General features: G+C 45.9%; 1 protein-coding gene across 2 annotated transcripts in view; it reads right to left on the bottom strand.

Moving 5' to 3' along the window:
- Positions 1 to 11,963, bottom strand: part of ANKRD52 (ankyrin repeat domain 52) — a 70,102-nt gene that overhangs the window by 16,134 nt on the left and 42,005 nt on the right. The window contains exons 18-28 of one of the 2 annotated variants that reach the window (XM_081849568.1): positions 10,917 to 11,118; positions 10,645 to 10,732; positions 9,751 to 9,868; positions 8,301 to 8,520; positions 7,801 to 7,888; positions 6,097 to 6,180; positions 4,333 to 4,478; positions 4,148 to 4,230; positions 3,364 to 3,446; positions 1,138 to 1,229; positions 870 to 946 (exon numbers count right to left, since the gene is read on the bottom strand). In XM_081849568.1, the coding sequence (XP_081705694.1) occupies positions 879 to 946; positions 1,138 to 1,229; positions 3,364 to 3,446; positions 4,148 to 4,230; positions 4,333 to 4,478; positions 6,097 to 6,180; positions 7,801 to 7,888; positions 8,301 to 8,520; positions 9,751 to 9,868; positions 10,645 to 10,732; positions 10,917 to 11,118 (1,272 nt within the window). In that variant the 3' untranslated portion in view covers positions 870 to 878. The remainder of the gene's footprint in view (positions 1 to 869; positions 947 to 1,137; positions 1,230 to 3,363; positions 3,447 to 4,147; positions 4,231 to 4,332; positions 4,479 to 6,096; positions 6,181 to 7,800; positions 7,889 to 8,300; positions 8,521 to 9,750; positions 9,869 to 10,644; positions 10,733 to 10,916; positions 11,119 to 11,963) is intronic. The other variant, XM_081849567.1, reaches the window with a different exon arrangement.

Here is an 11,963-nt window from a genome sequence, read left to right as displayed (position 1 = left end):
GATCCTGAGAGGAAATGTTACGTTCTGGTTGTTGCGCATCCTCAGTGGTTGAAGCTCACTTTTCCTACCCCACCAACCACCTGCAATAGAGCACAAGTGTCAAGGAATTCTTTGGACCAATGGAATACAGTGGTACCTTGGTTCTCAAACGCCTTGGTTCCCAAACGCCGAAAACCCAGAAATAAGTGTTCCGGTTTTCGAACGTTTTTCAGAAGCCAAACGTCTGATACGGCTGTCGCCTATTTTTTCTTGGGTGCCTGCACCAATAAGAAGCTGCGCCTTGGTTTTCAAACATTTCAGAAGTCAAACAGACTTCTGGAATGGATTAAGTTTGGCGCTTTTGTTTTTGCTATTTGTTATGTGTTTTTGAGGTTTTTGAGGTTAATTTGTTTTTGTGACTGTGTGGAACCCAGTTAAGCTACTGATTGATTGATCCAAACAATGACTATCATCAGTGCAGGTAAGAGAAAAAAATAATTAAATTTTTTAATCATCTACAATACTGTCTTATTTATTTTGTAGTACAGTACATTGATTATTGCTTTAATTTTATGGTTCAATGGTCTCCTTAGATAGCAAAATTCATGTTAAAGGGGTTGTGTTTAAAAGTCTGGAACGGATTAATCCGTTTTGCATTACTTTCTAAGGGAAAACGTACCTTGGTTTTGGAATGGACTTCCGGAACGGATTAAGTTTGAGAACCAAGGTACCACTGTACATCAAACTTCTGAAATTTCATCATCCTGCTTTGATAACCATTTTTAGAGCGCCATCAGCGTAATCCTATGGAACTTGGTGGTTGCTCAAATTCTAAAGGGCTACCTTCCTCCAGCAATGAAAGTGTTAAAAAAATAATTGAAAAGCCATACATTCCTGGTTCAGCTGCACTGTGTTGTGTCACACAAACACCACCAACCCACCAGCCAACAGATTAAGAGCATGACATCTGGAGTGAATGGAAAGGGAACAGGAAGGAGATGGTCTCACACCATTTCAAATAAAAATACAGAACGTGTGTAAACATAAACACCTCCCCAACCAGCCTGCCCATGTAGACTCAACAGATTTTGCCAACATATATACATGAGCCTCTGACCCCGCTCATCCGCAAGGGCTTCCAGGTGTGAAAATACGCACCTTCTTCATCCACAGCAAGCACAGTGGCACCTCTGCTTAGCAGAGCCTGGACAACAGAGGCCAGTCCATTCCGGGCTGCAATGTGGAGCGGCCTGTGAATGGCAGGAAGAGAAAAGAAAAAGTATTACTGGATGAACCTTGGGAGAGGAAGTTAGAAATGCGTCTCTTGGAAATGAGGGCATTCACAAAGTTTATCTGACTTGTGTTCCAAGAGAGGAATGTATCAGAGGATTTTCACGTAAAACTCTTGTTGGGAAACTGTGTACGTGCAGCTACTCACACAGTCAATTAAGGTTTGGCAGACAGCCAGAAGGCAATCTGAAGGAGTAAGTCTGCCTGGTGATAACAGAGGCATGGAGACAGCTCCCTGATTGGTCAAGCTCTCTAAAGGGAGTGATAATTAATGGCCTACTAACTGGAATGTGTTAGTTCAGTATTTCAGTGTTCAGAGTTCTGTATCAGTGTAGGAGTTGTGAGTCGCGTCAGAGAGCTAGCAAAAGATCCATGTTCTGTTCCTGTAAATAGTCCACTTTATATAATAAACACCTAACTACAAGTTCCTGGTTCTTACTTCGTCTATCCTGTCTGCAGCCAAGTTGCCAATTGCTTCCGTGGATTCTGCGTGTACTCTACTAGGTCTGGCTAAGCTCCTGCAACTGGTCAGAAAGTTGTGAAACACCAAATAGGTTTTACCAATAACTCCGGCCCTCCAGATGTTTGGGACTACAATTCCCATCATCCATAGCTAACAGGACCAGTGGTCAGGGATGATGGGAATTGTAGTCCCAAACATCTGGAGGGCCGGAGTTTGCCTATGCCTGATGTAAACATTTGATTCTGTGGGTCAAATAGATCTGTAGTTCATCCTGCAGTATGTTCTGTGAAAGTTGGAAAGGCTTTTCAAATTGCTTTTTGCAATGTGTTCATTCCAATAGTTTTCAAAAGCATATGGCATTAAGAGCCCCCTACCCACCTATCAGTTCTTTAGGGAAAATACGATTCTGGATTACACTTCTGTGGGAAATTTTGCTCTGGGAATTTGTAAACAGAATCTTTTTCACAGAATTGGTGGTGATGCAGCAGAGGGACCTTCTCTTCAAGTGAGGTCCACCAGGCTGCAATCCATCCTGTTTTAGACTCAAAGTTTAAAAATTTCTCATCAAGCCTTTCAGATTTTTGATACTAGACACCATGACGCAGTATATTAGTATTATGTATACAGTGGTTCCCCGCAAGACGAATGCCTCACAAGACGGAAAACCCGCTAGACGAAAGGGTTTTCCGTTTTGGAGGTGCTTCGCAAAACGAATTTCCTATGGGCTTGCTTCGCAAGACGTAAAATGTATTGCGAGTTCCTGCGGTTTTTCCCCCCTCCCCCCTTTTCTAAGCCGCTAAGCCGCTTATCAGCTGATCCGCCAAGCCGCTTATCAGCTGATCTGCTAAGCCGCTTATCAGCTGATCCGCTAAGCCGCTTATCAGCTGATCCGCTAAGCCGCTTATCAGCTGATCCGCTAATAGCGCTAATCCGCTAATGGGCTTGCTTCGCAAGACGAAAAAACCGCAAGACGAAGAGACTCGCGGAACGGATTCTTTTCGTCTTGCGAGGCACCACTGTATGTAACTTTCTATCTGTATAGTTATCTTTGTTATCTTAAGCAACAAGCACACCCACCTGATTTTTATATTACTATTAATTGGCTTGAGCTCCTAATGATTGCAAGGGTAGTAAAGATTTTTTTATAGAAATAAATACAACCAAGCACAAGACTTCTCAGGCTTAGTGTGCTGAGGTTATTCAGACCCTGAGAATATGGCTCCGTGACAAACTTCCATCAGAAGATCTCTTAGTTCCCCAACACTGAGGAGTTACGTAACAAGAGTTCTGATTTGTCAGCTAACCTAGCATCCCCTTTTCATGCAAGAAAGCTCATACACTGAGTATCTCCGAAGAAGATGGGTGAGGCATGAGATCACACCACCCACATTCCTGGCTGTAAAATCCTTTAAGACCAGGAGCATCAAAATAAATGCTTTTCTTTTTCCAGGTCTACTCACAGATGTAGAGCGCCCATCCAAATGCAGAAGACTTTTTTTTTTTTTTAGGGCCGACTAACAAGATGCCTACCCTTGTCTCATTGCTAGGAACGTACTTGGCAAGAAGGAAAACAAGGAAAGGCAGGGGGAACCAAACAGTCTTTCATTTCCACCAGCTGCACAAATACTCACATCTGCAGAGCACTGTTAGTTGCATTGATAAGGCCAAGGTCTTGGGTTTCCCCCAGAATCAACAAGGCACACTTTTCATGACCCTGGAAAGAAAAGATAATTTATTTAAAGGAATGATTCGTTTGGAAGGCAGGTGCCTTTCTTAAGCTACACCCCCTTCCCCAATCTCCACACACAAATTCCATCTAAGTATGGCTTGCTATGTTGTGCAAATCAACGAAATTATGGTCGTTATAATTAGAGCAAGCTTGTAAATGGGAAGGAGCAACTTTTGTTGTAGCTGTGCTGTTCAGCTTTTTATTTTAGATGCTTTTTAAAATAGTGGTTTATAGATTGCAATTGTTTTACTGATGGTTTGTTAATTATTCTATATGATTTATGCTGCATTTGCGAGGTTCTGTTATGCTCCGTTATGTCATTTGAATGAAAAGCAACATAGAAATATAATAAAAAAGTGCAGGACACATAAACCCATGAGGAAAGGAAGAATTCTGAGCACGCAGCAAGTGCTTCTGGCTCTTCCTTTCCAACCACTGGTACAGTTAAATGTCTTTCTTTTCTTTTTTTTAATTGCCCTGTAGCAACAGAGAAAGGCAATAAATTCCAAAATTGCTTAAGTAAGGAAGAATCTGGAATGCCCTCAGGACATGCTCCCGGTTTTCCTTTCAAGTATGAATGCACTCATTATTCCATTGAAGTTGAATCACCTGAAATCAGGTGATTGACAGGTGGGTGGTGCAAGGAGTGGGGGAATACTGCTTGCAGGTCCTCCCTGGATATTTACCTTACTGCAGGCCAGGTGAAGAGCTGTGTTCTTGTTGACATCCAGCACAGTTAGATCCGCTTTTGCTCTGTACAGCAGAAACTCTGAAAATAGGTGGCGATGCCAAGTGAGAGTTGGTGCAAACGGTGACATACTTCAGTAAAAAAGGGGGAGGGAGGCATAAATGTAATGGATTCTCTACTCACCAACTGCTGCGGTCTGGCCATTCTCAGCAGCCATCATAAGAGCGGTCCTTCCCAGTTGGTCAGTCACGTCTACCTCAGCCTGGTGGCGCAAAAGCAGTTGTAAACCATGGATGTTGTCTGCAAAGGCAGCAGCGTGAAGGGGGGTCCTGGAATGGAAAAAAACCCCAAATGCTTTTAACATGCATAGACCCTGGCATTCTTCCAAATTCCACCTTTAACCCTGCTGAACTAACACCTCTTCAGAATATTGTTTCTTCACTCAGTCAAGAGTGCAGCTAATACTCCTTTTAAAGACCCTGTTATCATCATTATTGTGGGACACGGGTGGCGCTGTGGGTTAAACCACAGAGCCTAGGACTTGCCGATCAGAAGGTCGGCAGTTCGAATCCCCGCGACGGGATGAGCTCCCATTGCTCGGTCCCTGCTCCTGCCAACATAGCAGTTCGAAAGCACCTCAAAGTGCAAGTAGATAAATAGGTACCGCTCTGGTGGGAAGGTAAACGGCGTTTCCGTGCGCTGCTCTGGTTCGCCAGAAGCGGCTTAGTCATGCCGGCCACATGACCCGGAAGCTATACGCCGGCTCCCTCGGCCAATAAAGCGAGATGAGTGCCGTAACCCCAGAGTTGGTCACGACTGGACCTAATGGTCAGGGGTCCCTTTACCTTTTATCATCATTATTGATTTAACTTGTTAAATTAATATTTCCCCAGGGTAGCTTTTTTACAGGGGTGTCCCATTTCCCCAGCACTAACACAGCAGCATTTTGCCACTAGGAAAGCAAACCCGCATCCCAACTAACATATGCATTGCAATTTTTAGTGCTGTGTGAAATGTAGCTACCCAAATCCACAGGGATAGCTTGAGCAGTGCCTGTCACATCATCAAGTGAGCGACAACGCAACCTTTTCCAGCATGTGCTGTTTTGTGAACATTGCTAAGTAAGCATCATCTTTCACTCTTTAGAAGCTGTGCACCTCCTCTCTGCTCAGTAACATGCTGCAGGTGTTATTATGTGAAACCATCACACTCAGGTTTTCCCGCCCTCATTCCGCTTAACTGGCTGTTGGTTAAATAACAAGACTTTTCTAGTGAAACGGCGGAGGAAGAAATGCAAGGCCAGAGTTTTTTTTATGACCACCATAATGTCTGTTTCCACCCTAAGAAACTGGCAGCAATGTAGGGAACTGAACCAAATTAGTAGTAACTAGGTGGCGCTGTGGGTTAAACCACAGAGCCTAGGACTTGCCGATCAGAAGGTTGGTGGTTCAAATTCCTGTGAAGGGGTGAGCTCCCGTTGCTCAGTCCCTGCTCCTGCCAACCTAGCAGTTCAAAAGCACGCCAGTGCAAGTAGATAAATAGGTACCACTCCGGCGGGAAGGTAAATGGCGTTTCTGTGCGCTGCTCTGGTTCGCCAGAAGCGGCTTAGTCATGCTGGCCACATGACCCGGAAGCTGTACGCCAGCTCCCTCGGCCAGTTAAGCGAGATGAGCGCTGCAACCCCAGAGTTTGCTACAACTGGACCTAATTGTCAGGGGTCTCTTTACCTTTACCTTAGGCTTCAGTTTAGCATCACCTGACATTGCTAATGTGAGGGACTCCTCATCTGCACCCTGTTAACAACTCCTCCGGCATCTTTGTCAATTCTTGAAGCCAAGTTTCCTATCCTAACAATGGCCTAGGCACTGATGACTGATGAGTTTCGGAGGGGACGGTATACCTAGAATGCCCACCAACGACAATCAACAAGGCTGCACACTCACTCACCTTCCTTTGGCATCTCTGCTATTAACAATCTTGGCACCCAATGCTTCCACAAGCATCTCAGAAGTGCCATCCTGGTTGTTAATTCTGCAGAAGGAAGAAAATGGGAGAAGCAAATGAGCTAATGTGGCTTGGATTTATCTTCTTCTGCAGTTTGTTGAAAGGGAAGAGAGCTCAGAATGCGGCATGTAACATACATGCATGTGTGGGGACATCTATTGCTCAGCAGCAAATTATATGCTTCGCATGCAGGAGATCCTAGCTTCAATCTGTGGCATCTCTGCTTAAAAAGAACTTCCTTGAGACACTAGGGCAGGGATGGGGAATCTACGGCCCTCCAGCTCCCAGCAACCCCAGGTAGCATGGTAGCAGGACTCCAGCTCCCAGCAACCCCAAGTAGCATGGTCAATGGGCAAGGATGATGGGACTTGCAGTCCAGCAATATCCAGAGAGCCCACATGTTCCCCAGGCCTAGAGAGCCAGTGGCAGTCAGAACTGACTATGTCAGATAAACCATCGGAATTGGTATAAGGCAGTTTTATAAAGGTAGCCTTGGAGGCAGCCACTGAAAAACAAAGGAAGAAACTGCTCTGGAATTGTAATCTTTGCTGTTCTTTTATTTTCCAGAGCTGTTTATAACTTGAAAAGTACAAGGAAAAAAATGTTTTTGCCGATCTTCCTTCCGTAAAAACACACAAAAACATTAAAACACAAATAAAGCATTCTCAGTGATTTCTGTCAGCTATGGAATTACCTGTCCCTGGAAACTCTTCCAATGCAAACCTGGACATTGTTCAAAACCAGTTCAAGACCTGGTTTGTGTTGGCTTTCAGAGGTCAAGGCTAAGCTAGATGTAATGGAGACTTGATAGTATTTTAATGTGGTTGCATCACATTTCTGAGCTGTTAGGTTAGGGTGGACTAGAACGGTAAATCAATCAATCAATCCAGAGAGACCACAGTACTTGGGGGCAATGACCCCTTGTAGGTGTTCACACTATCAAAACTAGGGGTACAACTTTGGTATCCTGACCTCAACTCTCTTCTCTGGTAGAACAAACGAAGTAAGAGCTAAGAACTAGGTCAGCAGAGCAGTCTGCTATTCGGTCCTGCTATCCACTCCTTGTAAAGCTTGCACATTCTGGGAGAAAGCCTAACATTGCTGAAACTGACTCATCATTCTGCTTGTGGTGAAGGAAGAGTTCTGCAGGTTAGACGTGCCCTCTAGCGGTTCTCATGAAGACTGCATCCACAGAAAAAACATCCAGAGTCCAGATTGCACTAACTAGAATATAACATTTAGGGTGTGAATATGCTCCAAATTTAAACAGTTTGAAACTGGCTTGCCTGTGATGGCACCCAGGCAGGGAAACGATAAGTTATAAGAGGGGGCTAAGGATCTCTAACAAAAAACCATCAGCACTTCATGAGATTAGATGCTCCGCAGTCTGGGAGAAGCCACGGGAAACTGCAGGGCTAGTTGTTTATCTGTGATGGAGGCTCATTAAGAATGCACTATATGGTAACAACAGGGTCTCTTGCACTAATCGCTTATTATTTAAAATGCTCCAGGCCTAAGGTACATCTTTTGAGATACCGTTTCTTTAGAAACACAGAAGTCCAGCCACTCATCATGAAAACCAAACATCCACTTTGGTCTCTGCTTCCACACCCCGTCCCACCCTCCAAAGGACCAATTGAGACTTACACCGCACAGTGCAATGGAGTAAAGGGGTTTCCTTCTAGGTATGCAAATGGATTGTGTTCAAGTAACAATTCAAGACAATCTTCATGCCCTGGCAAAGGGAGAAAAGAGGCAGAAGGCATTATCAAATGACCTTCAACATCCAAGAAATTATTATGAGCAGAATCAAAAGGCGCCTTTGCCCAAGGACTTGAAAAGACCCTTTGGGCGGTCTCCCTGATCAACAAAACAGCCATAAACTGGGAAGGTGGTGACTATGAGTTTCTGCAGCTTGCTTTAATAAGCCAGGCTGCAACAGACTGACATACACTTCTAGCAGGGGAATGCGTCTCTAGAGTGCTGTTCTCTGCAGCACCAAGTTCTGCACTCAGAATACGTAGAGAGCTGTGTACTCGCTACATGCTGAGTATCCTACTAGTGGCCCTACTGAACAGAACCCCGGTTGGACTGGTTCTCTGCCTTGGCACAGGAAAAGAACAATCAGAAACATGCGTAACTCGTACCGCTGTAAGAAGCCCAGTGCATTGGTGAGTAGCCACTATAGTCCACCACAGAGTCCAGAGGGTCAGTAGAGAGCGCTGCCTGCAGCAAGGTCCTCAGGATTTCGGAATGCCCACACACCGAGGCAAAATGGATCGGGGTCCGGCCCTTGAAATCCCGACACAATACAAAGGCATCATGGTCCAGCAGTGCTGCAAGGCAGTCTTCACAGCCAGTCACAGCCTGGGAGTGAGCAAAGAACAGTGAATGATGAAAGAATGTGCCCCAGCCAAATACTGATAACGCTGGGTTACTATAAAGGAATCTTGGCAGTGCCGGGATAGCAATGGGGCTCTTCTCTTTGGTGGCACGTTGAAACCAGCAGGACATCTGCTTCCGACACGGCAAAGACAGACACAGCAGTCAATTGTTACTTATAAGGGTTTTTAATGACATTGTAAATTGATACCACCAGCCAATAACCCATTATTTACTAGAGCAAATCCTGAGTCTGTAAACAACTGAAAAATATTTCTCCTTTCTCTCTCTCATCCTGTTCTAACCTCACTTCCCAAACCAAAGTGCCTTGAAATGCTTCTGTCTGGCACATGAAGTTCTTTGCCAACAGTTTAGGAAAAGCATGTCTGGCCCGGGGGCCTAATCCGGCCCGCTGTTTCTTTTAATCCTGCTGCTGTGGCAGTTTATTTGCTGGTGTAAAATCCTAAGTAAAGCTCAACAACATCAATCGCAAAAAACAACAACTTTGGGGTAAAATTGCAAGCAAAGCTTAACAACTTCAATCAATCACGTATGTTCATCAAATCTGGCCCTCTTGAAAAAAGTTTGGACACCCCTGGTCTAGGATATACCGTATTTCTTGCTCTGTAAGACACACCAGACCACAAGACGCACCTAGTTTTTGGAGGAGGAAAACAAGGAAAAAAAAAATTCTGACTTTCAGAAGCCAGAACAGCAAGAGGGATCGCTGCGCAGTGAAAGCAGCAATCCCTCTTGCTGTTCTGGCTTCTGGGATAGCCACGCAGCCTGCATTCGCTCCATAAGACGCACACACATTTCCCCTTACTTTTTAGGAGGGAAAAAGTGAGTCTTATAGAGCCAAAAATATGGTACCTTTCAGTATCATCCGGCCACTGTGATGAGCCAGTGTGTTCTGACTGGCTGAAGGTTTGGGATGTTCTGAGATGAAGTCTCTAATTCGGTTTTCAACGTAAGTTATTGAAGGACAACTTAGGGCAGGAATGGGGAGGCTGCGGCCCTATGGAGGTTGTTGGGTTACATCTCCCATCATCCCCAGTCACTGTTCAGGCTGGCTTGGGGATGATGGGAGCTGGATTCCAGAAACACCATAAAGGCCACTGGTTCTCCTTCCCTTGTGCAGCCAGCACATGTAGTGCTCACTGCAAGGCTATATTACTATAGCCTGTGAATGCAGTAGCAGCTTTTTCTACTCACCCCCCGGTGCAGTGCAGTCCTGCCTCTCCTGTCTGCTGCATCCACTGTGGATCCCTTCTCAAGTAAGAGGTGGACACAATCCACATGGCCGTTCATGATCGCCAACATCAACGGGGTTCTGGGAGGCAAGAAATAATGGCTCAGGCATAGCAAAATTTGGCTCGGCCCCGTTTTAGAGGCCTAAGGGTCTTCCACTGATAAGGAAAGGTGCAGAGGCAGCACCCCAACAATTAGAATGAGAAAAATCAGAATAAGGGCTGCCTTAAATTCCAAGTAGGGTTCGAAAAAGAAATAACAGTCAGAGCAAGGGCTGATGCAAAGCCAGGAGTGGGGCTAGGTGTCGTTTAGGACTTTTGTTGCAAATCAAGGAGAAGGAGCCATCAGAATCCATAGTGCTATTCTCAGCTATTGGAGGAGGAGGAACATAAAAGCGGCGGAGGAGAGGCTTTGGTGGGTAGGTTATTATGAGAAAGGTGCTATTTCATGGCTTTGCACAAAGGAGGGGAAGCTCCTGTACAGTGGTACCTTGGAAGCCGAACAGCTTAGTTCCCGAACGTTTGGCTCCCGAACGCCTCAAACCTGGAAGTGACTGTTCCAGTTTGCAAACTATTTTTGGAAGCCGAACATCCAAGGGGACTTCTGGGGCTTCCGATTGGCTGCAGGAGCTTCCTGCAGCCAATCAGAAGCCGCGCTTTGGTCTTTGAATGTTTTGGAAGTCAAATGGACTTCTGGAACAGGTTCCTTTCGATTTCCAAGGTACGACTCTAATTAGAATTTATTCGTATAACCGTTTGGGACCCCTGAGGAGCAAAAAGAACTTATCAGGAACAGAAGGAAGGACTTCCAGCCCAAACACACAGAACGATTAACATATAAGCCAGTGGAAAAACTCACTGTCCATGGATGTCCATGACATCTGTGATGTCGACTCTCTCCCCACTGTCAATGAGAAGATGTAGGGAATCGGTGTTCCCATAGGCAGCTGTAAGAAATGTAAGAGGAAGAACTAGGGAGGGAAATAATACTATGTACACAACTTCCCTTTTTCTAATAGTTACTCAAACTGCCATTTCCGCAAAGACCTAGCGAGTGCTCCAGGTTTGTTTGCAACAGCAGTCAGGAGAAGGAAAGCAAGCATCCGAGAAAAGGAAATGCCATGCCCTCACCTGCAGCATGTAGGGGAGTCCACTTCTTCTTTTTCTCCTTCACAAGAGCAGAAGCACCATGGCTGGTGAGCACCTCCACACACTCTGTGGAGCCCCTCTCCGTGGCAAGATACAAAGCCGTCCGCCCTTTGTGGTCCCGCACATCCAGGTTCACCAGGGTCTCGGCAAGTGTCTTCAGGGCTTCACAGTGACCATTATAGGCCTGGAAGCAACATCAGTATTTAGTTCATTTTGCGCGGCTTGCCTCTTTCTGCCTACGGTACATGCCGTGCAATCCCAAGCATGATTACGTTTTTAAAATATTTTTTTAAAAAAACCCCACCAAGCAGCAGTAAATAAATACAGTGGTGCCTCACAAGACGAAAAGAATCCGTTCCGCGATTCTCTTCGTCTAGCGGTTTTTTCGTCTTGCGAAGCAAGCCCATTGACAGCTTAGTGGTCTAGCGGCTTTTAGCGATCAGCTGTTAAGCGGCTTATCAGCGGAACAGCTGATAAGCGGCTTAGCGGCTTAGGAAAGGGGGGGGAGCGGAAAAAAACCCGCGGGAACTCGCAAGATTTTTTCGTCTTGCGAAGCAACCCCATAGAGAAATTCGTTTAGCGAAGCGCCTCCAAAACAGAAAACCCTTTCGTCTAGCGGGTTTTCCGTCTTCCGAGGCGTTCGTCTTGCGGGGCACCACTGTACCGTATTTTTTGCTCTATAGGATGCACCAGACCATAGGAACACCGGACCATAGGAGGGGGAGAGCAGGAAAAAAAATATCCCCCTCTCTGCTCAGCACCCCTTCAGCGAAGCGGCAGGAGAAACGGAGCCCCTTCCATTTCTCCTCCCGCTTTGCTGAAGGGGCGCTGCGCAGCTCTCCCTCTCTGCTGAAGCCTGGAGAGCCTTGCTCTCCCGGCTTCAGCAAAAGGAACCTGAAGCCTTTGGAGTGCATCACGAGGTCCCGCTGCGCTCCAAAGGCTTCAGGTGGCTATCCCTGAAGCTTGGAGAGCGACAGGGGTCGGTGCGCACCGACCCCTCTCGCTCTCCAGGCTTCAGCGAAAGCAACG

Source organism: Podarcis erhardii (genome assembly GCF_964252035.2).
Source record: "Podarcis erhardii genome assembly, chromosome: 2".
Lineage (NCBI taxonomy): Eukaryota > Metazoa > Chordata > Lepidosauria > Squamata > Lacertidae > Podarcis > Podarcis erhardii.
Note: the sequence above shows the minus strand (reverse complement) of the source record. Positions and strands in the feature narration are given on the sequence as shown.